At 41.3% G+C, this 24,733-nt stretch overlaps 2 protein-coding genes across 7 annotated transcripts in view; one reads left to right on the forward strand and one right to left on the reverse strand.

The window, feature by feature from the left end:
* The window catches only part of DUS4L (dihydrouridine synthase 4 like), a 41,004-nt gene extending 23,655 nt beyond the window's left edge, over positions 1-17,349 (reverse strand). The window contains exons 1-8 of one of the 6 annotated variants that reach the window (XR_008465914.1): positions 16,978-17,255; positions 16,303-16,437; positions 15,933-16,054; positions 11,924-12,041; positions 10,348-10,470; positions 9,184-9,410; positions 5,859-7,648; positions 2,390-4,368 (exon numbers count right to left, since the gene is read on the reverse strand). Coding sequence is in view for 5 of the 6 variants with exons in the window: in XM_054198433.1 (XP_054054408.1) it covers positions 7,401-7,648; positions 9,184-9,410; positions 10,348-10,470; positions 11,924-12,041; positions 15,933-16,054; positions 16,303-16,412 (948 nt within the window). In the remaining variant the exon portion in view is untranslated. Of the gene's footprint in view, positions 1-1,510; positions 1,604-2,389; positions 7,649-9,167; positions 9,411-10,347; positions 10,471-11,923; positions 12,042-15,932; positions 16,055-16,302; positions 16,833-16,977; positions 17,256-17,281 lie in introns of those variants that run through there. The other 5 variants (XM_054198433.1, XM_054198414.1, XM_054198404.1 and 2 more) reach the window with 5 other exon arrangements.
* A 4-nt stretch (positions 17,350-17,353) lies between these two features.
* The window catches only part of COG5 (component of oligomeric golgi complex 5), a 191,326-nt gene continuing 183,946 nt past the window's right edge, over positions 17,354-24,733 (forward strand). Inside the window, exons 1-5 of the mRNA XM_054198346.1 lie at positions 17,354-17,456; positions 18,388-18,527; positions 19,515-19,572; positions 22,748-22,802; positions 22,903-22,972. Of these exons, the coding sequence (XP_054054321.1) occupies positions 17,390-17,456; positions 18,388-18,527; positions 19,515-19,572; positions 22,748-22,802; positions 22,903-22,972 (390 nt within the window). The 5' untranslated portion in view covers positions 17,354-17,389. The remainder of the gene's footprint in view (positions 17,457-18,387; positions 18,528-19,514; positions 19,573-22,747; positions 22,803-22,902; positions 22,973-24,733) is intronic.

Genomic DNA, 24,733 nt, shown 5'->3' on the forward strand with positions numbered 1-24,733 from the left:
ACCCACAAGATTCCTGTGACAGTTTTGTTAATGAGATAATTGACCACGTCAGATAAAGGATAAAGCTATTTCATTCTTTCAGAAACCAGTGTTCAAAGGAATAGCTGAATGCTACAAACCAAGGAAAAAAATCTATCTTTTGTATATAATTAAAAGCACTGTGTTTAATGTTTGGATAAATTTTGGTGACACGACAGGTTATGAATTGCTTTTCAACCACAAAGACTGGATTCAAGCCCTATTTATGTCATAAGTGAAATCTATCTCGATACTCCCAATGTACCATGCATGTGTCATCAGCTTGCAGAAATTCTTGCAGCTAGTTTCCTCACATAAGCCATTAATAATCTGATTACAACTCCCATAATACTTCTCCCTTCTTACATAGAATTGCGCTTTTGATTAGAAAACAACAGAGAATACAAAACCTCAATAGTCTATGTTGAAATGCTGAACTCCTCAAAAGCCAGCTTGTAAAAAATCAGACGTTAAATTAGATTTTAGAACCGTTTCAACTTCTGAAGTTGAGAAGACATGACTAATCATCGATATTGGCCGTGAAGGATCCAACCATTCTCAAGACTCTCCCACAGGTTTAAATAGTTAAATTCAGACTGTCCACACAGCAGAGTTTTGTTTTAGGTTTTGTTCCTTAAGGTATTAAAGTAAAAGCTGTATTCTTCATCCTATATATATCTAAAGATGCAGAAATCAAACATGCAGCAGTTTTTACACAACACTGAGACAGCCTCCTGTAGAGAAGCTATCTTTATTTCCTATAAAGAAATAAAAATAACATTACCAAATCTGAAGAGCTACTTAGAGGAAACAATCTTAGGATAATGCTGTAAGCCTCTGCATATAATAAGAGTAATTACCACATTTTGTTTCTTTCCCTTACTAAGGGCATTTACTCTACAAGAATGAGTTATTTTTCTTAATGTTTGTGTTGTGTTCTAGAAGTAGTACTATTTTGTTAATCTATATATGAGTTTAGAGAGGCCTTTATCACAGTCGTCCTGAAACTTTCACATCAAATTGAAGTCCACTTTTTTTTTTAAAAGAAAACAAACGATGACAAGTTTCTTACAGCCCTTACACATGCTGTACGGGGTTAGCTTTGAATATCAGCTGTCTCTTATCCGTTCGGCACCCACAATGCCTAGTGCAAACTGCTGTAAAGCTGCTCCTCACAAACTTGACAAACAACTCCTGAAAAGGAGAGAAGGCCGGGAGGCGACATCCCACCTGCAACGGGGCTCGTCCCGGGAACCCTGACTGCTGCCTGGACGGATCAGCAGTGTGTGCCAAGCAAACATAAAGCTCTTCAAAAGAGGCTTACGATTCTTGAAACTCCTGACGCTCCAGTCCCGAACAGCATTCCTCCAGCTTAGTTCCGCCGCTAGTTTAAGATGCGGCAGAACTCGGTGTTTCTAAGAACAAAAATGTGAAATAAACCCAAACGGGCGGGAAGGCCGAGCCCGGGTTGCCCAGCACACTGAAGTCCTACCTCAGCGGAGAAATGAACGGCAGGCAGAGCACCAGAATGACTGCGATTTCGCCGTACAGAAAGGCGGCAACTGCCGTCCACTGGAAAGTCATCGTCCCGGCGGGCCTGCGCAAGAAGGAGCGGCTCAGGCGGGTCCGGCAGCCCCCGCGGGGCCCGGGCTGCCTGGCGTTGGGCCGCGGGGTTTTAAAGGGAAATATTTCTAAGTAACTTCACCGCGGCGCAGACATCCCTCTGCACCGACTTCCCCTCCCCAACCAGAGCCCGTCCGCCGGGGGAGGGAGGCGAGGACCGGCACCCTCACCGCTGCCGCAGCCCTCTATGAGGAGACCGCAGCCCCGCGCCTACCGCAGGCCGGCAGCTCCCTCCCGCCGCCCCGCTCCAGGCCCTAAGCGCTGCCCGCCGTCCCCGCTCCCCTCCGCACAGCCGGGGAGTCCTGGGCCGCCCCGGGCCCGTCCCGTCCCCCTCCGCGGCACCTCGGCCTTCGCAACCTCCTCGGCGCCGGCGCCCAGCTGAACCTGATGGCGGCGAGCCGCTCTCGAATGGGCGGAGAGCGCGGCCTCGCGGGACGGGGCTGGCAGAGAGCGAGCAGGTCCTTCCCGCCGGCGCTGAGGGGCGGACGGGGCGCGCAGGCCTCCGCCCTGCTGGGAGGAGCGGGGCCGGGAGCGGGGCCGAGTGACTCGACGACGGCGGGGGCAGGGCGGGGAACCACGGCCCGGGGTCAGTGCGGAAGCGGCCGCCGTTCCAGCCGGGGAAAGGTGCGGGCGGGCCCGAGGGGAGGGGAGGGTCCCCTGAGGCCCCACCCCGGTGGGGCTGGAGGCTCCCCGCCGTCCTACCCCTTCTCCAGGGGCCAGTCTTGGCAGCCGCCCCGGCTTCCTGGGCAGTGGCCGAGGGGACCGTGAAATAGCCAGTCCTGAGGGGTTTGTGTGGGGCGGCTGGAAAGGCCAGTTTGCGGTAAGGCTCGAGTTTACCGAGAAACCACACCTCTATCGGAAAACCTACACGGGATCTACACGTTCAGAAAGGTTAAAATTAGTGTCTTTTTCACAGTTAGGGAATGCTGCAGGATCTTGCTGTGGTTGTTCTGCTGCTCCATGACTCGAGCTTATTCAATCAGGGACTTCAACTCTGCTCTCTAGTGCACTAGTGAGTTTCTGAAGTTCAATTAAAATCTGTGTGTCTTGTGCCCCCCCAGTGTATTACACTACCTTAATGTATTAAGATCCTGTAAATCAGTTTTCTCAAGGAAAACAGGCCCAGTATTCACAAAGACACCACAAATAACCAAACAGTCTCAAACACCGTCAAACAGGTCTGTTTGGACCTCATGAATAACACAACATTCCTACAGAAAATCCTGTTCTATCCTGTTGTCCTTTTTACCAGCACAGCGAGGCTCCCAGCACATTATTTCCACACCTTGGTACCCATCTTCCCATTTTTTTTACCATCTCTTTTGCCACCCATGTAACTCCCCTTCTCTGCCCTTGTAAAATCCTCCCCTAATCACTTTTCCCTGTTGTTCCTAGTTTTCTGTATCCATACCCACATCCAGTATTTGTGATGCCATTACTTGGTCAGTCTTGGCCTTACGTGGTGTTGCTGAGGTACTGATACAGTTATCGGCCACTTTTGGCCCTCTAAGTTTCTAGTTTCAAACGGACCTTCAAAACTACTCTCCAATATCTCTGTAGTTTAGTTGTTTTTCACATAATTCTCCCTTAACAGGTGGTGAAATCCAGCCATCCCTTGCAGCTCTATCTGCAGCTTTTGCCAGCTTCTCACGCTGTTAGATGTCACATCCAGCAATTTCACATGTCGTATCCGTGAGTTTTCCACACCCTTTTCATCAGTTAGCTCAAGCCAGGGCCCCCTCCGCAGCTTATTGACTTGCTGCAGCCCTAACAGGCTGTGAGGTGCTGCTGGTGGAAGAGGTTACCTTGTCTGGCTGGGCATCACCAGCCCTCTTGACACAGCTACCTGCTTTTGGAAATTCAGTCCCAAATAATTTCCATCCAAATGAGGCAGATCAAATGCTGCGAATAGTAGTTCTTTGTGACTCTAATCCACTGGAACTGAAATAGGGTAGGAAGTTCTTGCATAAGCGGTTTTGAGCGGAGTTGTTTGCAGCTGCTCACAATCTGAAATTGTTTACAGTTAAAATTTCCCAGGTCTGTGGCCTGGGGATGGAGCCAGTGTGTCAACATTTTCCTCACTGCTGCCAAGCCATGTCTGGATGAAAGGTTACATCCCAAATAATTGTTTATGCATAACAAATATTGGAGAGTGATACAACCAGCCATTTCAATCCAGTCTACACAGTGGAAAGGGCCTGGGTTTTAAGAAGTATTTCTAACATGTTTTCACAAACATACTTAATCAGAAGCATAGACAAAACATAACCTCTTAGTATGTCCTGGTTAATACATTTTAGCTATTGGCCTACAGCCATGATATCTTATTGAAGATGTTGAAATGTTATTAAAGACTTTCTTTCCTTTAATTCCAGAGCAGTTTCCATTTCCGAGTTGCTTACTCACCTCTTACAGCACTGCAGGCTGTGCTCCCAGTAGCCTGGCCTCATACTGATAGGACGGTATTTGCACATCCCCGCTGCCAGAGTCTGCTTTTTCACTTCGGGGGCTTTGTAAGATGTCAGACTCACTCTGCAGCGACTGCTGTGCACTTCCACTGCAGCTGCTGCGTGTTCCCCATCAACCTGGAACGCGATCTGAGGGACAGAGAGAAGCCTCCTGCAAACATCTTGTGAGACCTCCCTTCTGCTGCTGGCTGCACTCTGCCGCTCCTGGATGGTATTCTAACTGAAGTTGTAGAAGTCTGGCTTGTTGATGTAAGGCTGCCTATCGAAAAGTGAACCACAGTGTGATAAATATGACACCAAACAATATGTATAATGGCTGTCTCCTTTAGGAAAAAACCTCACAAACCTTAAAACATTACAGTTAAAAGAAATACCTTCCTCTCCCACCAGTAAGGTGACAAAGCATTCAGAAGTAGAAATATGAAATGCCTATGTATTAAAGGTGGTCAGAGGACAGAAATCTGACTAATTCACTGAAACGCAAAGTGAAAGTTCAAACTTGTTCCATTCTAATGTGGCTTGTATGACGTCTGTCTCATCATCACACACTGCATTTGCCCAACCATCAACCCAAGACAGAGAAGAGACCTAAGAAACAACTTAGCAGTAGAGAACAGAGAAAATGGGATTGTACAGGCTGCATGCAAAAAAGTACAGTTGAGAATGTGTCGCTGTTACAGGAGGCAAAGAACATAAAATAGGACACAAAGCTTTGTATCTTATATTACTTGCAGAATAACTTTTAAAAATTTGAAAATAGAAAGACAGAGTACCTGGGGATGTTACAAGTAACACACACAGGAAAGGAATGTATCTGGTGGCTTTAAACTGGAGATGAGAGTCTTCCCACATTCAAATGGCTTATAATGAGAAACATGACCATAATCTAAAACACTGTAAGTTAAATAACTACCTCTCACTTTTAGCAATTTATGTATATTTGAACAGTCTGGCTGTTCAGAGTATGGCTTTAAGACTCCAATTCTGCAGTTTATTCTATGTCAACGCAGTGAAGTGTGTTCAGATGCATACAGAGTTCACAAGGCAAGAAGGCGTACAGTTCATTTCACCCTCAAAAAAGGATGATAAACTTTCATGATGCATAATTGGCCACACCAAGCACTCCTTAATTACTTGCAATATTAACAGCAACCTAGGTCTTACACTTCAGGCAGAAATCTCTGTGATTGATCTCACACAGGCAGAACAACTGCTGCCTTCAAAATAATGAAGGATTCAGTTCCTAAATAGGTCAAGGTATTTCAAGTCCTCTAAAATTCAATTTCCCCACTATTGGGGAGGGGAAGAAGCAGCAAGCCTTGCATTTGTGTTACTTGATTATAATAAGTAGCTTTTTATTCTCTGCTCCTTGTGGCTAATGGGATGGTTCACAACAAATAATAGTTGCTTGCCAAATCATAAAAATCTTAAGAAAATGCTAACAGAGGTCTTGGTTAATTCTTTCAAGAATGCTTTTCTTCTACAATGCAGTTGTAGTTTTACTTTTCAATTTTGATGCAGAAGGCTGGAGGCATTTTCAGAACTGAGGAGAATTGAGTATTGCACTATAGTTGGATGAACTTGAGACCGGAAATTCAGCAGTACAAAATACAATGTCATGCAGTTGGAAAATAGGAACTTCTCCTGTAAAACTGGGAGCTCATAAATTACAGGATGAATATTAGTTGAGGAAAAGTGAGGCATTAGAAAGAGAAGCATTAACTGCAGAAGACATTGCTAGGGTTTTACCTGGAATGCTGTACATAATTGCACTCATCCGATGTCAAGAAAACATTACAATCTGGAAGAGTGAAAAAATAGCTGTCTGAAGGAATGGAGAACCTGTTGCACCAAAAATTCTGTAGTTTTCCACTTGTTAACACATCAGGAAGGTGACTATCCGAAGAGTTAGGTAACTTCACATTCTTCAATAATGAACTAGCCTTGATGGACATGTCTTTCAAACTTTCGTTTGTATGTCTAAATCGGAACATACTCACTATGAAAAATGATCAAGATTTTTATGCCATTGCATTAAAAGAACTGTGAGAATTTAGATATCTAAATGATTAAAACATTTGGGGAGAAGCATCAAAAGTAACCTCCCCTCCCCCAAGCTGTCAGTCTATAGTGTAATAAAAAGATTACAATTGTATACAAAACCAAGTAATTTATTTAGAAAATGTATAACTATTCACTTGTATATTCACAGAAGTAGCAGAGTCAAAAACTAAGCAATTTCTGGTAAGAATTTCTGTGTAAACATATAAAGAAAACAAATTATTTGATTACAAATAATTGTAATGCACAGATTTGTGAAATTTTCCTTGCAGAACAAATGCAGCTGGTGAGTAATGTTATTATCTCGTTCTAATTTTCACTATTTCCCTCCTATACAAAGATTCAAAGCCAAGTGGCTGTCATGCTTTGATAAGCAACATGCCAGCAGGCAGAAAGCACTGCAAGAGCCCCATGGAGAGAATCTGTGAGCTTTTCTTTGACCTATAAAGTTCTGTTTTGGTAGATGACAGGGATTTAATCTTTTATATAATTATTATACAGTAGATAAACAAAACTGAATTCAGTTAGACTGAACTTTCAAGTCTTGCATTTTAGATTCAGCTGCTTGTACTTAGTTTAAACTATCTCTTCATTTTACTCTTTCCTTCTTTCTGTCATTGTTTGACTATTCCAGGTTTCCTTCACGATATGAAGTGTGGAATTTTTCTGAGTTGTAAGTAAGCTTAGAAAGTTTTAGCTTGCAAAAGAAACATCTAATTTAAAAGAGGGTATTATGCTGGGCTTCAAGGCCTCACAATCTTTAAGTTCAAAAAATCTGCTCATATTTAAAAGTACAGCTTATGTCAGTTAAAGCAAAAGCTTCTGTAATTGCTCCCTTTGTATTCTTTTGGTCTGAAATTCTTGGTATTATTTATGAGTAGTCCTGATTTTAGGAGGTTTCACATAAGGCAGGCCTTAGTTTTGCAATCATATTGCTGTAAGCAATTGTCTGGTGAAAAAAATTAATTACTGGAGTCTTACAATAATCAATCCTCTGTGTAGCAGTGCATTGTAAACAGAATTCCACATTTGTGGAATCTGGAATATTTTCTGGAGTGAAAAATGCTGACATAAAATTCCTAAAAATATAAAGTATCACCCTGATCATAATGTTATGCAATATATGAATGTGACTAATGGGTAGTTAAACCTAGAACCCAGTTAAAACTTGAACAATGTATCGGCAATTGCAAAGTAGAGGTTTACGTAGGACTAAAATACTTTTGGTTATCACACACCATAATGATTATTCAGATAATCTAGTACTGCTGAGGTACTTGATAAAACATTAAAAACTTTTTTTTCTTGTTTTGAAGTTATGCGTTCCATCATGTACATTAAGTGGTGGTGAAAACAAGTAAAAGGAGTTCCATGCTCAAGAGCAATGTCAACCCAGTCCTGGATGCACTTCAAAGGTGTCTCTTCGTATCCTGCAAACATAGCTGGATTTGCTAAGAGTCCTCTAGCCACCATTATACCTTCAAATTGGAAATTAAAGCAGGAAGTTACATTACAGTTTAAATTTTACATTAAATCTTCCTATAGATTTTGTACAGTACCCCTTAGGACAACCACCCAAAATGTACAGACAAGAAATGGGAAAACAACAGGGATGAGTGTTATAGCTATACCAGAGAAATCCATTTAACAATCCAAACCCCAGGCTACCTACAACACCTGTCAACATATTCCACTTGATGATGTGTCCTTCCAGAAATTTTGAAATGAAACACAGGACACAGAAGCCTTTCTTCCCTACTTTTGAAACTGCAATTCAATAGCATTTTGGTTTTTAATTTGCTACACACATACAAGCCTGCCTTTTTAACATAAAAATACGATGGACAGACACAAGGGTAGTAATATAATAAATTTAGTTATTTTTAGTGCAACTCAACTGATTCATTGATGTAGAATCCTTCCAGTAAGAGCTCAATGTCTCAATTATATAAATATCAGGGTTCTTGATCTGCAGTGTATTTGCAACTCTAATCCCAAATTGTCAGATAAACCCATACAAGTTCTATTGTAATTTTTCTGCAAGTAAGGGATTCTGTTTTACTGCACTGTCAACATATAATCTATCACACTTAATCTCTTCTTAATGAACAGAATGAATAAAAATGAAAAGTTTCTTTCGCTATTGTGCATGACAGGAAAAAAAAAAGATGCTTTATATTTTTGTTACTCAAGAAGGTCAGCTGGGCTATGAGAACATTCTTTTCTGTTATGTATTTCCTTCCTGCTTTGTATCTGGGGGGAAGGTACTGTAGCAGCATGGCAGTTTGGTTCAAACAGTTTTTGCTGTTGCTATTAAATACCAATAGTGTCAAAAGAAACCTAGCTACTGTTCTCTGTCCTGTTATTCTCTAGATGTAAGATCCAAAGTGTCTAGGTACAGATCACCTCTTCAAAACATATACTTAATTTCTATATTGTCTTGAAACCGTAGGCGGCTGCAGGAATCTATTGTGACTAAATAACTGCAGGGCAATCCTTTACCCCAAAATTTTACCACTGAAGTGTAAGACAAGGTAAATACATACAGATCTGAGAGTGCAATGCCTCACTATGTCCTTGAAACTAACCATCTTTACTTTTCCTTTTTCTGCCATATTTTTACTGTAAGAAATCTACTCCCACATGCAGAAGTAGAGATTTCCAAGTGGAAGTTTACAGTTCTTTAAAAGATGATCAGCTCCATAAAAGAGATGGAATGAATGTCTGAAGGTTCTCCTGAACTCCACTACTGAGTGATGAGGTAGCATAATTAAGCAAAGAGCTTTTGTAATTTGCCTCGGAAGTTGCTATTTGTGGCTTTGAATAACAGAGCTCTAGTGCTCTGATTATTACAAGTGATTCTGTTTATGAGTTTATACGGCATCTAAAAGTCCTCTTTCATTTGTCTCCTCAAAGAGTAAAAGGCACTCAAATCATGTCCTACTTACAGCCAAAATAAATGCTTTGAAATCTGATTTGTAAATTTACTTAGAAAATAGATGTTTAATCTTACCATCTGCTCCTGTCAAGTGATGAACGTTTTCAGCATCTTTTAAAGTTTTAATGTCTCCATTAGCCACAATAGGTATAGACATGCTTTGTTTAATTATTTTAATTGCATCATAATGTACAGGCTGATGTCTTTCTTCTACACTTCTCCCGTGTACTGTAATCCACGAAACTCCAGTTGCTTCAGCTTTTTGACACAGGTCAACTGTTCTTTTTAAGTCCTCATGGATCCTAAAAATCCAAGGAATGAAAACCTTAGCCAGTAAGTTACCTGGACTGTATAAAAAGCCCCTCTCCCTAAAGAGGAGTTACCAAAGATTTGTATAGCAGTATAAATAACGAAAATATTACTGTTGGAAGATAGAGAGTTTTCTTTTTTTAATAAAGACCTATGAGTTTAATGTATCGAAACCACTATTTAATTTAGCATTTCTCGATAGTATCACATCTCTGAAATATACATGGTAAATTTTAGAGAGATTGACCAAGAGTGCCCCAAAGATTCTACGATAATTATCATTACTTTGCATATTTTTTAAAAACAAACAAACAGATTTACACTAGTTCTCATTTCCCAGAGGATTGCAAAATGAGTTGAAACTTAACTGACAAATATGCAAAAGCCACATGGGATGTGTGGATAAATAGCGGATGAAGTGGTGCAAAGCAACAGTTTACAGAAGTTCAGGAAGTGATGAAGGGAAGCGGGATATGTTCCTTACAGCGGCTGTGGGGACCCGTTCCCAGTTTTGTTAACCCTTCACAGCAACTGTGTCTCTGGCCTCCAACAGCTCACAAAGTAAACCTTGTGATGACACAGACTATGAATTGCTTTTCTTTTATGGAACCCCAGACCTCTTAACTTGTACTTTCAAGTCATTTGGATTGCAAGAAAACTCCAGTATTCAGTATGTTATCTGGGTAAGTAGTCAAAGGCTGTGCTGGTTCTACTATCTAAATTTGGGATTACTTGCACCAGATATTCTTTCACCATCGGGGGTCAAAAAATCTCAGCAGTCTTCACATGTAAGGAAATTATAATGTGTAATATTACATTAGCAGAATTACATATATTAAAGTATAGTGTAACTATTACACTAACATGTTTCTTTAAAAAAATTAAAAGGATTCTTCCATGCACCACAAATAGCACTTAAGTTAGACCTACCTTATTTTAATAGATACTGAAAATCTAGGGTTGTCGATCTGATTCCGTACATGTCTCACCATATCTCGAACGAGCTCTGGTTTATTTATTAAGCAAGCACCATAACCTTCTGCCATTGCCCATCTTTAAAAGAAAAAGAACATTTGTATTCTACATTTGAAAAACTGCAGATCAATTTCAGTCAAATACATCAGTTTCCTTCCTTAGGACCTTCAGAATGTGTGGTTGAATAAACAGAGATAGTACTGGCTGCAGATCAATGACTCATTTGCAGTTTGACACAAGCTTTTAGGTCCTAGTTCAGTCTCCGTTGTGCTGTTAGAACAAGTTACTAATGTCTTCAATTTTCTGTCCACAAAATGGACTCACAAGGAAGATAAATTAACATCTAATCAACGATGGTTTTGATCATACATAAAACAGTTTGATATTTCCCCTTCCGTGGGATCATGGATTTCTCCTAAACAGAAAATGGCTTTTGAAGATTTTTGAAGTGCAAGTGAGGATAGGATTTCAGTAATATTCTGTTTTTCCTCAACTGCAAAACACTTTGTTTTGATTGGCAGGAAATAACCTTTGCTTCCACTTAACCACAGCAGTTTTTTTCTTGAACAATTTTTCTTATAAAGGCAGATTAAGTGCATGAAGTTTGGTTATTTTGAAACCAGCAGGCACAAGAAACAAAGGATTCAAATGAAGCATATATTTTTGGCCTAAAAGGAACTTATAGTTTGGCATATTTAAACTGTAGTTAGCTTAGGAAAAAAAATACACATCCTTTCCGAAGTCTCAGGTCTCTCCAGAAACGAGTTTTCTCAAATACTACAATTTTAAGTCAAGACAACCTAATTAGAATAGACAAATTAAGTATTTGCACTGTAAAATTATATTTTGCTTTCCTACATTTATTTTTGAGGTCTTCACTTAGAAAAAGACTGCCTGACAAGCATGTAATAAATGGTTCTCAATTGAACCAGTTGGCAAGAATCTTCATTTGTGCATTACTACTCCGTTTCACTGTCAAGACAAAATCTTTACCAATTTAAGTGAGAAGTAGATCACTAATTCACTGTACTTATAAACCTAATAAAAGATGGAAGAAATTATTTTCAGCACTTCCTGAATAATACAATCTGTATAATTGTATTTCAGAGACTATTGTTCACTTGCAGAAATCTAAGACATGAGGGACTTGCCTCATTATTTTGGGAATTGCCACATCATTTCTCAAAACACTCTCCAAATTATTTGCAGCAAGCTCTTTTTGGTAATGCATATTTAACAGCTGTTGAGAAGGGATGGACACTTCACTTGTGAACCGACACTCAGTATCTCAGAAATGAAAAAAGGCAAGTTGGCAAATACACCTGGTTTTCCCAGTCTCACCACTGTGACAGGCATCTCAGAACATTCAGAACAGTGTCTTGCCACACAGACATTTCTGACAGGTTAAAAAGATGTTTCTCTCTCAAAGTCTATTTTTAAGTTAAGACACAAATTACTATGAAAATGAAGACCAACATTCTTTATTCTCAAATTATTTCATCATATTAACTCAGCTTTTTCAAAACTTTACCTCTGAGGACAGCCACAGTTTAGGTCTATTCCATCTGCAAAAGGACAGACGATATGGGCAGCATCGCACAAAATCTGTGCTTCTTTAGCAGCAAACTGAACAATCAACGGATGATCACCTACCCCAATGAAAAGATATTTAGAGATTAAAAAAAAACAACAAACAAACAACCCCAAAAAAAGAAATTCTAAGTTTTGAATGTTTTTCATATATTGAAAAGCTGTCTGGCATGGTTCTGGGCAACTGGCTCTAGGTGACCCTGCCTGAGCAGGGGGGCTGGATAACATGACCTACAGAGGTCCTTCCAAACTCCAACTGTTTTGCGATTCTGTGAGCCCTAGATCACAAATAAAGGTAGCTGACCAGTGGTTACTAAATGAGTATGTCTACCAAGAAAAGCGGTAATTCAGGCAAATATATGTCCCCTACACGATTGCTGGCTCAACATATATTTTTTTCTGACTGAAATTGGTCAGATGCTTATCTTTCACAAAGATGATGTATGAAATGAAGTATTATCTTTTTCAGCAGCCTTCATGCTTCCCCTCCAAGCCTGCCACTTCTTGTCTGCATGCTGCGCCTTTGCTGTGCTGACACAGCTGTCTGTCTGGCCAAGGAGGAAACTTGCTTACAGAACCAACCTTTCAGGAAGCTTTGCCCTTCCTTATCCCAGCCCATCTTTTTCCTCTTCTGTGCCAATGTGGCTGGGTTTTATCCACAATGCAATATGCAGAACTGGAATGAGAACACATGCCCAGAGGCAGCTTTAGCAGCTTTGCCTCAAGTGGGAAACCAAAGTGTCAGTGCTCCTCAACTTGGGTCCGCTGAACTACTTGTGATTTACTAAGCCCCTGCAGAGAGCCAGATGGTCATTTGGAACATGCTCTCCTCTTTTACAGCTACTGCATTACGCTAAAGGCATCTAAACATATCTCAAACAGTCTTAGCAATCACTTACCATATAAACAATTGCTGCAGTAAAGAGGAAAGGGGTATCTGAGCACTGATAGAAAGACATGGTCCAAGAAATGCACAAAGCAAGTGCACTTCTGGTACTGAATAGACCACAAGTGCTTCTGAAGATTTTTCTATTTTAGGGGAAAATAAGTAGTTCTTAAAGTAGCGGAGCTTAAGTCAGGAAGGGCAAGCTGAGACACTGCTATAAGTTACCTAAAAATCCAGCAAGCAAAAAAAATCCCTTCCATATTTTCAAAATGGCGTCCATTTAAGACAGCTCCTTAGCTGAAGGGATTTACATTGCTACAGCTAATATTTTGGAATAATCCCACGCTCCTAGTTTTTTTTGTTGACCATTAAGTAGTAAAAATACTGAATCTACCCATATTAAGTTTTTTAGCAGCCACAAAGAACATCTACCTCTATTTGAGAAATACACAACCAAGAAATATTAATGCTGAAGAAAATGGAAAACAGAAATTGCAATTGTAGGCTCCAAACCTACTCCACTAATTAGAAGACAAAATCCCCAAACAGCCAGGAAGTTAAATATAAAACTGCCATAAAATTTCACAACCTGTTGTGGAGCTACTTGTTAAAAGCATAAATGTTAATAACGTAAATTTTATAATCTTGGCAAAGCTGCCTGAGGCAGAATGTTTTACAGGCCTGTAAAATTAAGGCCAGCGTGAAAGAGGTGAATAGGGAAAAGATATTGTTTACAACACTATAGCACTTCATTTTGTAACCCTTCTAATCAGGCAGCAAAGCTACAGCATAAAGGAGAATTTCCTCTTTCCCTGTCCCTGCAGCCCCCAGAATACAATACGTGTCTGACCTGCGGGACTTCAGTGCCAAGGACGTTGTGTAGATCAGAACTATAACTAAATTCAAAGGGGGCAAACTAATAGCTTTGTGGAGCTTTGAGCCATATATATTGTCAGTATGTTCTTACTCATTTATTTTTACACACAAAGAATTATTTATGCTTTTTTAAAGTTGAACTCCGCTAATAAGAGTCTACCTGTACTTCCCAATGTGACTGTGGGAAAGTAACGGAAGATGGGTGAGGAGAACTGTAAACACGCCCAAGTGACTCACACATGGAGTACTGGAAAACACAGGTATCACACTAATTGTTGTTTAGTCTTACGTGCTTGACAAGTAAAACATCCACACTTAGATAACGCAGGCCTGTGATGGACTCAGGGGCACCTTATCAAACATGCTGGAGATTCCTGCCCTGCTGCTGAAGAAGATCAAAGCACAGTGAAAAACTATGCCTGCTTGAACCCTTGAAATACAGGCAAGAACGGCAAGTCTGAGCTCTCACTCTCTCGCTAGTAAGGACTCTCTCTCATTCCACAGTGCCTGTGTCCTCTGCTTGCATCTCCTGCACACCTCCAGGTGCTTCTTTGGAGGTATCAAGATTACATTTGTTTGCTTTTCATCCGTGGTTTTCGGTTGTTCCTGCATCCTGCCTGTGTCGGCTCACACAGTGACTTTTCTCTGTAACTGCTCTATTTGAGTAATGCACCATAGTAACCAGTGCTAAAATAATGAGATATACTTCCCCTGTTTTTATATATACACTTACGAAACCACCAATTCAGTGATCTGAATAGATTAAATCATCACACTTCGTAGATCCTACACACCAATCTTACTAGCACGTTATCAGTGCTCTCTTTATTCCTCCAGATGCAGCCTGTGCTTGTATGTTCCTTGTTACTCATTTCACGCCAGCAGATCTGTATCATTATTGTCACCTCCTACCACGTATTTCATACCACTTTTCTCTTTTGCTTTACAGCCAGGACTCTGTACAACTCCTTATACTCCTTTTTGCATATGTTCTGATTATGTTTCTGTATCATGCCTGAAGTCTTGCTTCTCCTCATCAACCCCAGCCATGCTTCCTGGTCTCTTCTTGCCTTCTTGCTCCTTTTTATTACCCTCTCAATGTCTCATGGAGTCCACCAACAGCCCCTTCCACTTTCCACTCCAGCTAATTTTAAAGCCTGCTTCTTTTATCAGTCTTTGATTCCATTGTGTCAACGTTTGGCCTATTCATTTCTTTGCCTTTAGCAACTCTTATTTTTGTTAGAGACCAGAAAACATTTCCTGGCAAGGAGTTAAGTGTTCGTTTCTGAAACACGCAAGAAACAGCAATTGCTGGGGAAAGAATCTTACTACCATCTTCTACTGGGTCTACCTAAGATGGATTTAATTTTAAAATTTATTTTAAGTTTATTTATAGCAGCCTGTATGGTGCTCTGTTTTGGATTTTGTGCATTTGTTGATAATGCACCAGTGTTTTGGCTACTGCTGCACAGTACTCACACAGTGTCAAAACTTCCTATTTTTCTCACTCTGCCTCCTCCTGCCCCCAGAAGTAGAGTGGGGTGGGGCAAGAAATTAGGAGTGGACACAGCTGGGACAGCTGACACAAACTGGCCCAAGGAATATTCCATACCATATAACATCAAGCTTAGCAATAAAACTGGAGTGGTAGGAGAAGAAGAAAGTGAGTCGGGACATGGCAATTGTGTCCACAGTGGCTGTTGCTCAGCAACTGGCTAGACATTGGTCTGTTGGTGTGAGGTGGGAAGTGATTGCCTTTGCATCATGTGCTTTTTTCTCTTTCTTTCCTTCACTTATTATGTTGTCTTTATCTTGACCCACGAGTTGTTATTGCTTTTGCTCTTCCTATTCTCTCCCTGTGCAGCTGGGGGCATGGAGGAGGAATGAGTGAGCAGCAGTGTGAGTGCATAGCTGGTGGCCAGCTATGTGTGGTCAACCCACCACACATTTAATCAGTCTGGAGGCCCTGATTTCAGGTAGGGACAAGGTTTTCCACTACTTCTTTGACACACTATCACTGGATGTGATCATCTTGAATATTTCTATGGTTTTGCAATCAATCAGATACGGTACACCAAAATTGTTAACAGATGTCAAGTTGTGTTACAGACTTCATTCACCTGGCCAATTGGGTTTACCACCACATAAAACATTTCAACAAGGCAATGGTTTCTTAAAAAATAAATACCTTTGTTTGTTGTGAATTCGCTGTCTCTAGCTTTTTCAGATCTCACAAAATCCGCTGCCACTATCATTGGTGTGTAGCACAAATCGCAACTGTATTTCCTAACCAAGGTCCTGAAAGCCAACCTGCAGACACATGAAAATTAAGAGATAAATAGTAAAGACATTTTTCTAATTAGCTATTCTGAAATGCTGTTTTGACTTGCAGTACTGTGGGGATGTCCAAGTTTAATTGTGAGATAAAACACGTCCCATGTCTATCTCCATCTTAAATAATTAGAAGAGAAAAAGGTAATCATCCCTGTTTTTACAGTAAGGATAAACTTCCTCAGAAAAAATGCACTGAGAACATCGTTGACATGACAGTTACTTACTTTGAATAGCGGACCATAGGGGCACATATTTTTACAACTTGCCCAGAATGAAACAAATCCATGGGATCTTTTAGTTGGCATTGTTTAGTTTCTACGATGTCACCAATCATGTATAATTAACAATCCTTTTAGCATCTGGAAAAAACAAGCAGTGTTTGAAATATAAGTCATTCAGCTATTTCTCACAGGCCCTGTGGCAAAGCATTAGAGCTTAAACTGGACTTGCTTTTTGGTAAAGCATCCTGCCAGAAGTCATAGAATCATAGAAATGTCTGGGTTGGAAGGGACCTTTCAGATCATCAAGTCCAACCATCAACCTAACGCTGACAAAACCACCACTAAACCACGTCGCTCAGCACCACGTCTGCTCGTCTTTTAAAAACCTCCACGGATGGTGATTCCACGACTTCCTTGGGCAGCCTGTTCCAGTGCTTGATAACCCCTCTGGTGAAGAAGTTTTTCCTAATATCCAGTCTAAACCTCCCCTAGCCCAACTTGAGGCCGTTTCCTCTTGTTCTATTGCCTGTTACCTGGGAGAAGAGACCGACCCCCCGCCCACCCCAACCTCCCCTCCCTCGCACAGTGTCAGGAACAATCCTTTTGCCACCACCATTTGCGAACACCGGGCCTGCGCCGGGCGCCCCGGTGCAACGTGTAACAGCCCCGCTGTCATACCGTTGTCTTTACATTCCTTACAAAATTCTTTATGGGACCCCTCAGGCTGGAAGGCAGGTCCCGGCGCAGGGCCGGCTCGGAGGCCGGACCCGGGGCTCAGGGCCCTGCCCTGCCCCACAGGCCTCACGGAGGACGTTTTTTCTCATGACCGGCGAGAGCCGCCCCTGCTCCAGCCTCGTCCCGCCGCCACAGGCTCAGCTCCCCCCGCCTCTCCCCGCGCTGCGGCCCGACCACCCTGGCCGGAGTCTGCTCCCGCCTGTCGCCGCCTCCCGCGCGGCCTGGCCCGGCCCGGCCCCGCGCTCACCACGTGCGCGAGCGCCCCGCCGCCGTCACCGTTCCGTCGCGTGCCTTCGCCATCATCGCCGCGCGCCGCCGCCCGGGAGTGACGCGCGCGCTGCCGGCACCTGCCAGCATGGAGGAGGCGGGGGCGGGCGGTGGCGCGGCCCCGGTCCCGGCCCTCGCCGAGCTGCTGGCGGACGGTGAGTTGCGGCCGTTGGCGGCGATGGGGGTCGCGGGCGGGACGGGGGATGAGCTGGGGGAGGGGACGGCGCCTGGCTGTGCGTCCCGTCAGCGGGACGGCGTCGGGGGTCCCGTCGGCGGGCGGCCCTGAGGAGACGGGGGGTCCTTCGTGAGGGCTGGGTGGGCAGGACGCGGGGGAGAGGCGGCGGTGCTCGGGGACGGGGCGAGAAGGGCGGCGAACCCTCCCGGCGGTGCTGTCAAGTCGCGGAAAGTTCGGGCGGCGGAGTGGGGGAGGCGGGCGGCGGCGGGAGCCGTCGGGAGACCCTCCCCCTGCGGGCAGAGGGGTCTTCATGGCCCCGTCCTGCCAGGTGGCCTGTTCACCTGTGGCCGCTTGCTCCTGAGACATTAAAAACAAAGTGCACTGAAAAGAGAGACGAAGGTGCTTGGTAGTATCAGTATGCGCTCTCTGGGAACTCGGGTCTTGTGTGATCCAAAGTTGTCATTGCAGGATCATTGCAATAATTTAGTAGTTTATAAACCAATAACGTTTTAAGAGTCAGGTATGATTTCATGAAGTTGTGTCTCATGCCACTTTGGTCCTCAGCGATTTGAAGGTGACTGGTGTGTGTTTGATTGTGGGTACAATCTCAACAGCCTCACCCTTGTTACGCTGTACAGTTTAAAGAAGAAGGTATCAATACTTTTTAATGTATTCTACTCAAGAAAAGGCTGTGTGGACTTCTGCACCATTTACAACCTCCCAGTCCCACAGTCATCAACTCCAAACTCATTTCTCTTGATTGTGGTCTCTTCTCAAATCAGTGTCTCATTTGTATTATGTGATCTAGAGAACATATGGAGAAATTGAAGGTCAGAGAATTGTACGCTTTAGGTCCATAAATACTATTTAACTGTTTTGAAGTACGAAGATAAAATCTAAATCTTTTTCAGAATGTTACGCTGACTTCTTCAGAGAAGACTTTGATGTGAAAGCTTACACTTCCCAGTCTATCCATCAGGCTGTGATAGCTGAGCAACTGGCAAAACTTGCCCAAGGTATTAGTCAGTTGGATAAAGAGCTTCATTTACAAGTAAGTTTAAAGCATACCTGTTATTCTGAGGTGGTTGATATAAACTAGTCAAAAGCTTAATAATCTTATGATGTTGCTGCTTCTGAAATTGCCCAGTGCATTCTGCAAGCAGTAACTAAAGGTATAACTTGCAGCAAAACTAGTAGTGAATCTGATACTTAACTCAGCCAAGCCCACTCTTAATAACCCTACCAAGAAGCCATATACTGCTTTGATTTCAGTTTCTGCAGCCCATCTCTGTATACATGGAGGTTCCACTCTTCCGTGTAAGGATGTTCCTTGACTTTTTCCAAAAGATCATGTTAGCTATCAGAAACGCTGGCCTGTATTTTGGGATGACAATTGTGAGAAGATAGCGAACGATTTAACTTGTACCCTTTCATCCTGTGCTGGAGAGTAGCCTTGGCTCTAAGGCTTACCTATGTTAACACACCTCCACACCTTCAGAAAGGCTTTTGAGTTCGGAAAGTAGAAGGCTTTGTGGTAAAATCTATGCAGACACCACAAATCCGCAGTGGAACCATGCAATGAGAACGTGCTAAGTTTGTGTGTAGTTTCAAAACCTGCTTCCTCCCTCTGCCCCAGTTGGTAAATTCTTCGGGGACTAGTTTCTAAATGTCATGAATAGAAAAGAAAATATTACAAATGTGAATACACATCATTATTGTGGGGTTGCTAAGCTTACTTTTACAATTATTATATATGAAAGTGTGTTGAAATGTGATTGCTCTGCTGGTTTTAATTAAGATGTCAATTATGCTGCAGTTACTGACCCTCTTGTTCTGAGCTTGCCACTTTTATGAATTAAAACATGTTCTGAAAACCCTTTCATCTTTAAGGTGTGTCTGCTTTTTCCTGTGTCTGCCTAATGTAGTGATGATGAGACTTTAATGTCTAATGTAAGAACAATGGTGATATATTAATATATTCCTTTCAGGCACACCCTCCATTTTTCTGTGTTGATTTCTCTATTCTATCTTTCTTAAGGTTGTTGCAAGACATGAAGACCTGTTGGCCCAAGCAACTGGAATTGAATCCCTGGAAGGTAAATACCATTATGTTGTGCTTGCTACTTCTTACAATGGAAGAAGCACTTTTAATATCTGTGCAGGGAATGTCATTCACTGACAACTTTGTCCCCTAATGTTAAGGCTACAGATCTTACTTCTGAGGAGTAACATGTGGCAGCTTTTTTTTTGATGTCAGTAGATGGAGCTCCAGGGAGAAGATTTGGCTGATACTTCTCTGGACTCATGACTTCACAGGAAAACATATTTTGATAATCAGTTCTGAGCAACTTTAGCAATCAAGTCTTTTTTGACCTTTTAATATATTTTTCTAAATAAGCCTAATTTTGTTGCAATATTAGCTGATACCTGCTGCCGTAAGTATCAAGTTTGCGCATGTTGCATATGCACGCGTTGTGTAGTTTGCAAATCTTAACCAAAGAGGCTTTAACACATAATCTTAACTGCATTGAGATGTATTTTTGCTAGTAAGGGGATACTAAGTTAAATAAATACCTTTGTGTTATTCCACTGTTTGGGATCTGGATTTTAACATACACTGCTGACTTTCAAAGGCCTTAGTTAGGAACCATTGAATCTGTATAGAAAAATGCTCGCAGTATATTCTTCTTGAGCCAGGAGTTTGTTAGATCTGCTGTTCTGCTCTTTGTCACTTGCTGGGAATTTCATATGGGGTTTTCTTTTTTGTGTAGACAGAGATTTACCTCTGTCATATGCGAATTTGCATATACCATGGGATCCAAACATATCCCCTTTCCCCCTTCCATTTTGTAACTTGCTAAGTAATTTATCTTTGTTCCTCCTTCTGCTTCTAGGTTTTGGCATAACCAGAGAGTTTCTGGTTACTGACAGTTATAGTATCTTCTCAGTGTTTGGAACTTGTTGGATGTAGTATTCAAATGTTAGCATTTGCATATAGCTATAAAAGTAAAGAAATGTCTATTTAATCTTGCAATGGAAGCTCCTGAATAGCTTTTAAAACAGTTGGAAAATTAAGCATAGGAAGACTGTAACCTGTGTTCATCCTCCAAATAAGAGTAGATAGGAATTTGCAGTCAACCTTGTGATTGATAAAATACTTCCCAGTCACGATCTTCAGCAATTTTGTGCTCAGTGGAATTGCATTTTCTGAAGAAATCACGGTTGTTTCTGAAGGCATTCTTTCCTAAAATTGCCCTGAGGAAAGAATGAAGTGCTTCAAAACAACTATTCAATTATAAAACATTTCTATATGGCAGGCGTGGTAAATAATGTGTGTTTTACAGCTAATAACACAAAATAAAATCTAATTCACCTCAAGTTTGTTGAAAAGTCTCCATTTACTTAGGGTTATGCTCCCTAAGAGGCCTTTTCTGTGTGTGAGGGAAGGTTCTAATCCTGAAAAGTATTTGATACCTGAGACATCAGTAGAAACTTCAGTCTGCAGTTGCCAGGAAAATGGAAAATCTGTGCACACAAAGATGATGTTTTAAGTTTTGCAAAACTTTCTTATCTCTGTCCTGCTTGTGCTACATGTGATATATGGTCACTGTAGAGAAACGCTGAGTCAAGACTCATAAGAAAAAGAAAAGATGGATGTTGATAGAAATTTTAATTATGAAGTTAGAAATGCATAGCTCTTGGTATGTTTGTCAAGAAAGTTAGCAAGTGAAGATTACGGAACTGATACACAGCATGCACAATCATTTGGATATGTGAAAGTGAATTTCATTAAATGTTTCAAATTGGTATACCCAGCTTGTGGAGTCCTTCCTTTTTTAGGTCTGTGCACTTTTTAATGGTACACTGGTCTGGTATACTTACTCTTTTCTGTCTATAGGTTGCTCAATAGATATCTCGAGCTTCCTGTTAGCTCAAGATAAGCTAAATAGTATCTTCCCATATCTTACACAGCAGATGGAGGGGCTAGATTGCCTTTTCACCCATCCTGATTCTGCCTTCTGGCAAGAGAACTGCTGTATGCTTTACAGCAATGTCACAGCCGTACATGCAGCAATGTCATGCTACTGGCCCTCCCCCCCTTATTGCAATGTAGGGTAGAAAATTCAGCCTATTTTGCCAACTTTTCACTGTATCTCATATCTTCATCCTCTGATGTGTGAGACTTGCATGCTTACCGTTCCATGTGTAAAGGTCAAGAGAACTCCCAAGCCTGTCACTAAGCCAAGTTAATAATTCTGATGTGTGGAGAAGATGGGAGTTGGCATAGTTATGCAAAATACGTAAGATATAGTCCCAGTACAGGACAAGCTGAATAAAACTATTAACAGTAGTTATGTTTATCGTCCATCTTACCGTATCATATTGCAGTTTTATCCAATTTAAAAATGACATGCTTGTAAACAGGTCTTTAAAAAAATGTAGTATGTTTGAGAATGCTAACAATAACTGGAACAAAAATAATTTCATAGGTCTGGGTTTGCTTAACTTAATTACATTCTCAGCAGGCTGATTCCATATTACAAAAATGACTGCTACCCTTGACTACTTTGTTTGCAATTTAACAAGAAAAGAACAAGCATGCTTGTAGGCTTTCTTTGTGCCGCTTTGCCAAACTAATGTGGAACAGACATGATTAGGGTAGTTGCTCTGTTTGTAATCTAAATTAGATGACCTCACAATGACATTGATTCCTTTTTGCTGAAGATGCTTATGCACAGGAAGAAAACCTTGAAATAGAATTTATTATCTTCTCAGTCCTCTTTGTTGGTTTCTCTGAACCGTCTAGTCACTATGCTAAATAAATAAAATAGGTTCTGCCATTTTTGGATATCGTGTTCAGGTGTTTGTACCAGGTTATATGCCTTTAATCAGTAGTCCTGATCATCATTCTCTTAGAAAGCAACATGCTCTAAATATTATTTGAAACTTAACATATAATGAATTTCAGAGTGATATTTCTTATGTAGGTTTGTGTTGTCTACCAATAAATTTTCCATAACATTCAGTAAGTGGCTTATTACCTGCTCAATTTATTTCAAAACCTGCTGTGTTTTATTCATTTCAATCTGTTTAACTGCTTTGTTGTAAAGGAGGAAACTGGGGTTTACTATGTTTTGTTGTGTTACTATGTTTGAATTACTATGTTTTGAAGAGTACTATAGTACTATGATTTGAAGTTGCTATAATGAAGAATAGTTTTTTCTGCAATTGACAATTGTTTCATGTAAAAAATCTCCCTTTATTTTGCAGGTGTCCTCCAAATGATGCAGACTAGAATTGGTGCTCTACAAAGTACTGTTGACAGGTATGCCATTCATTATGTGAGTGGAAAATGTAAATTCTTAATTGTTCTATCATGCTACTTATTAATACTGCTATAAATAAATTTCTCTTCTTATTTTTAGAATTAGAGTCAAAATTGTTGACCCCTACAACAAAATAGTGTCTCGCACAGCTCAGCTAGCAAAACTTCAAGTAAGTTGTATTAAAAATGTATTTAAGTTGTATTAAATGTATTTTAAAAAAAATCATTTTTGGTATTTCTGAATGAAAATTTCAGTATTTCTCAATGAAATTCAGTATTTGTGTGTCTTTTCATGAGCTACTGAGAAGTGCTTTGTATTGCAAAGTAAGAAACTGACCTTTGCACTAGCTAAGTGAGTTTTTGTGGAGATGGAGGGAAGAGGAAAAGGTTATCTGAGTACAGTTTAATTAAATTCTCATTACAGTTTGCGTAATTTTGGTATTTAATGTTATGGTGCCGTTGTGTAGAAAATGCTTTTCTCCTCTAAGTTAAGGCATGCTTGACTGCAGCTTAGTGAAGAGTTTGGGAATTAATTCTTTCAAAATAGTCAAGATGCAATTTATGGAGCCAGTTATGGTTCTGGAGTTTTATAAGCCCAGGCACATAGTTGTCCCTGTCTTTTGAATACTGGTGGGGTCTACAGGAGAATGTAGATCTCTGTTAGAGGATAGCAGTGGGAGAGAGCTTATTGTAATGATGATGTCAAACACTTCCATTGTTAATTTTATAACAGTTGAAAACTATTCCATAGATCTTTAGTCATGTGGCTGCATTCTGTTCAGTTCATGGTTTGAAAATCAACACAACTCCAAATCTACAAGTGTTCCATGAGTTACTGTTTGAACTATTTGTCTTCACAAGTTTACCTTAGCTTTGCAGAACTAGGAACTTACCTTATAGTGGTTGAAATTTGAGCTGTGGGTATACACTCAAGTAGACTGCCATCTGCGGGTAACTGCTGTTGATGAAGCTGCACACTGTCATGCAGTTTCTAGTCTGGGGGCTGGTGAGGCAGCTGCAGTAGTCTCTCGGCTGAACTTATTTTCTGCATTACTTTCAGTAGCAGTGAAGTCCATCAGGAAGCTCTTAACACTCTGTTCAGCCAGCTTGTCCAGCTTCTTCTCCTGTTATTTTCAACTCTAGCAGTTAGTTTTTGCCACTGGGCAAAAATTCTGTGCCTTCCATGTGGCAGGTTAGATGCTGATTTTTTTGTTCTCTGATGTATGTTGCAGCTGTGGAAAGGGCTGTGGGAATTTGGGGCTAAAGGTAAAGATTGTTTCTGCCCTGACCTTACACAAAGTCAAACTGCAGAAGGGCATCTGAGAAGAATGTGTCCCTGAACTTTGGAAATGTTTCTTGGGTGCTCTTTGCTTCCCCTTTGCTGTAGTAGGGTTACATGGATTTTCCTGTGGTGTGAAAGCAGCATGCATCCAGGGTCAGCATTAGTCAGCCTGTGCCAGGGAATTTGTAGTATCTGGCTTTTCATGGCTGTAAGTCAGAAAAAAAGGATGCAGGGTAAGGGGAGCCTGCTAGGCTACCCTTCCTAATATCTAAACCTGCTTACTTACCTCAGTGTAGAAAGAGGAACAATGATTCTGTCTTCTCTGCCAGTGAGAGTCCATCTTCCTCACGAGAGCTGCTGTCCCTTCTTGTATTGGCAGATACATAGCGAGTGCTTTATGTTGCACTATGCTGCTGGCAGGACACTTTAATTATGAAATGAAGCTGGACTTACGGAGAGTTGAGTCAACAGGCCTTTGAAATATCAGCCCTCCTGCCTCCCTGAGGTGCACTGCTGTGGTGTCTCTTTACTTGTCTGCCTTTTTTGTTCAGGAAGGAAGGGCAACAGCACAGCAAACAATTCGCTTCCTGGCGGCGGCAGGGCTTGTGACATGAAATTGCTCCCAAATGCAAGACTTGTGGCATGGGAC

This window comes from Rissa tridactyla, chromosome 1 (genome assembly GCF_028500815.1).
Source record: "Rissa tridactyla isolate bRisTri1 chromosome 1, bRisTri1.patW.cur.20221130, whole genome shotgun sequence".
Classification (NCBI taxonomy): domain Eukaryota; kingdom Metazoa; phylum Chordata; class Aves; order Charadriiformes; family Laridae; genus Rissa; species Rissa tridactyla.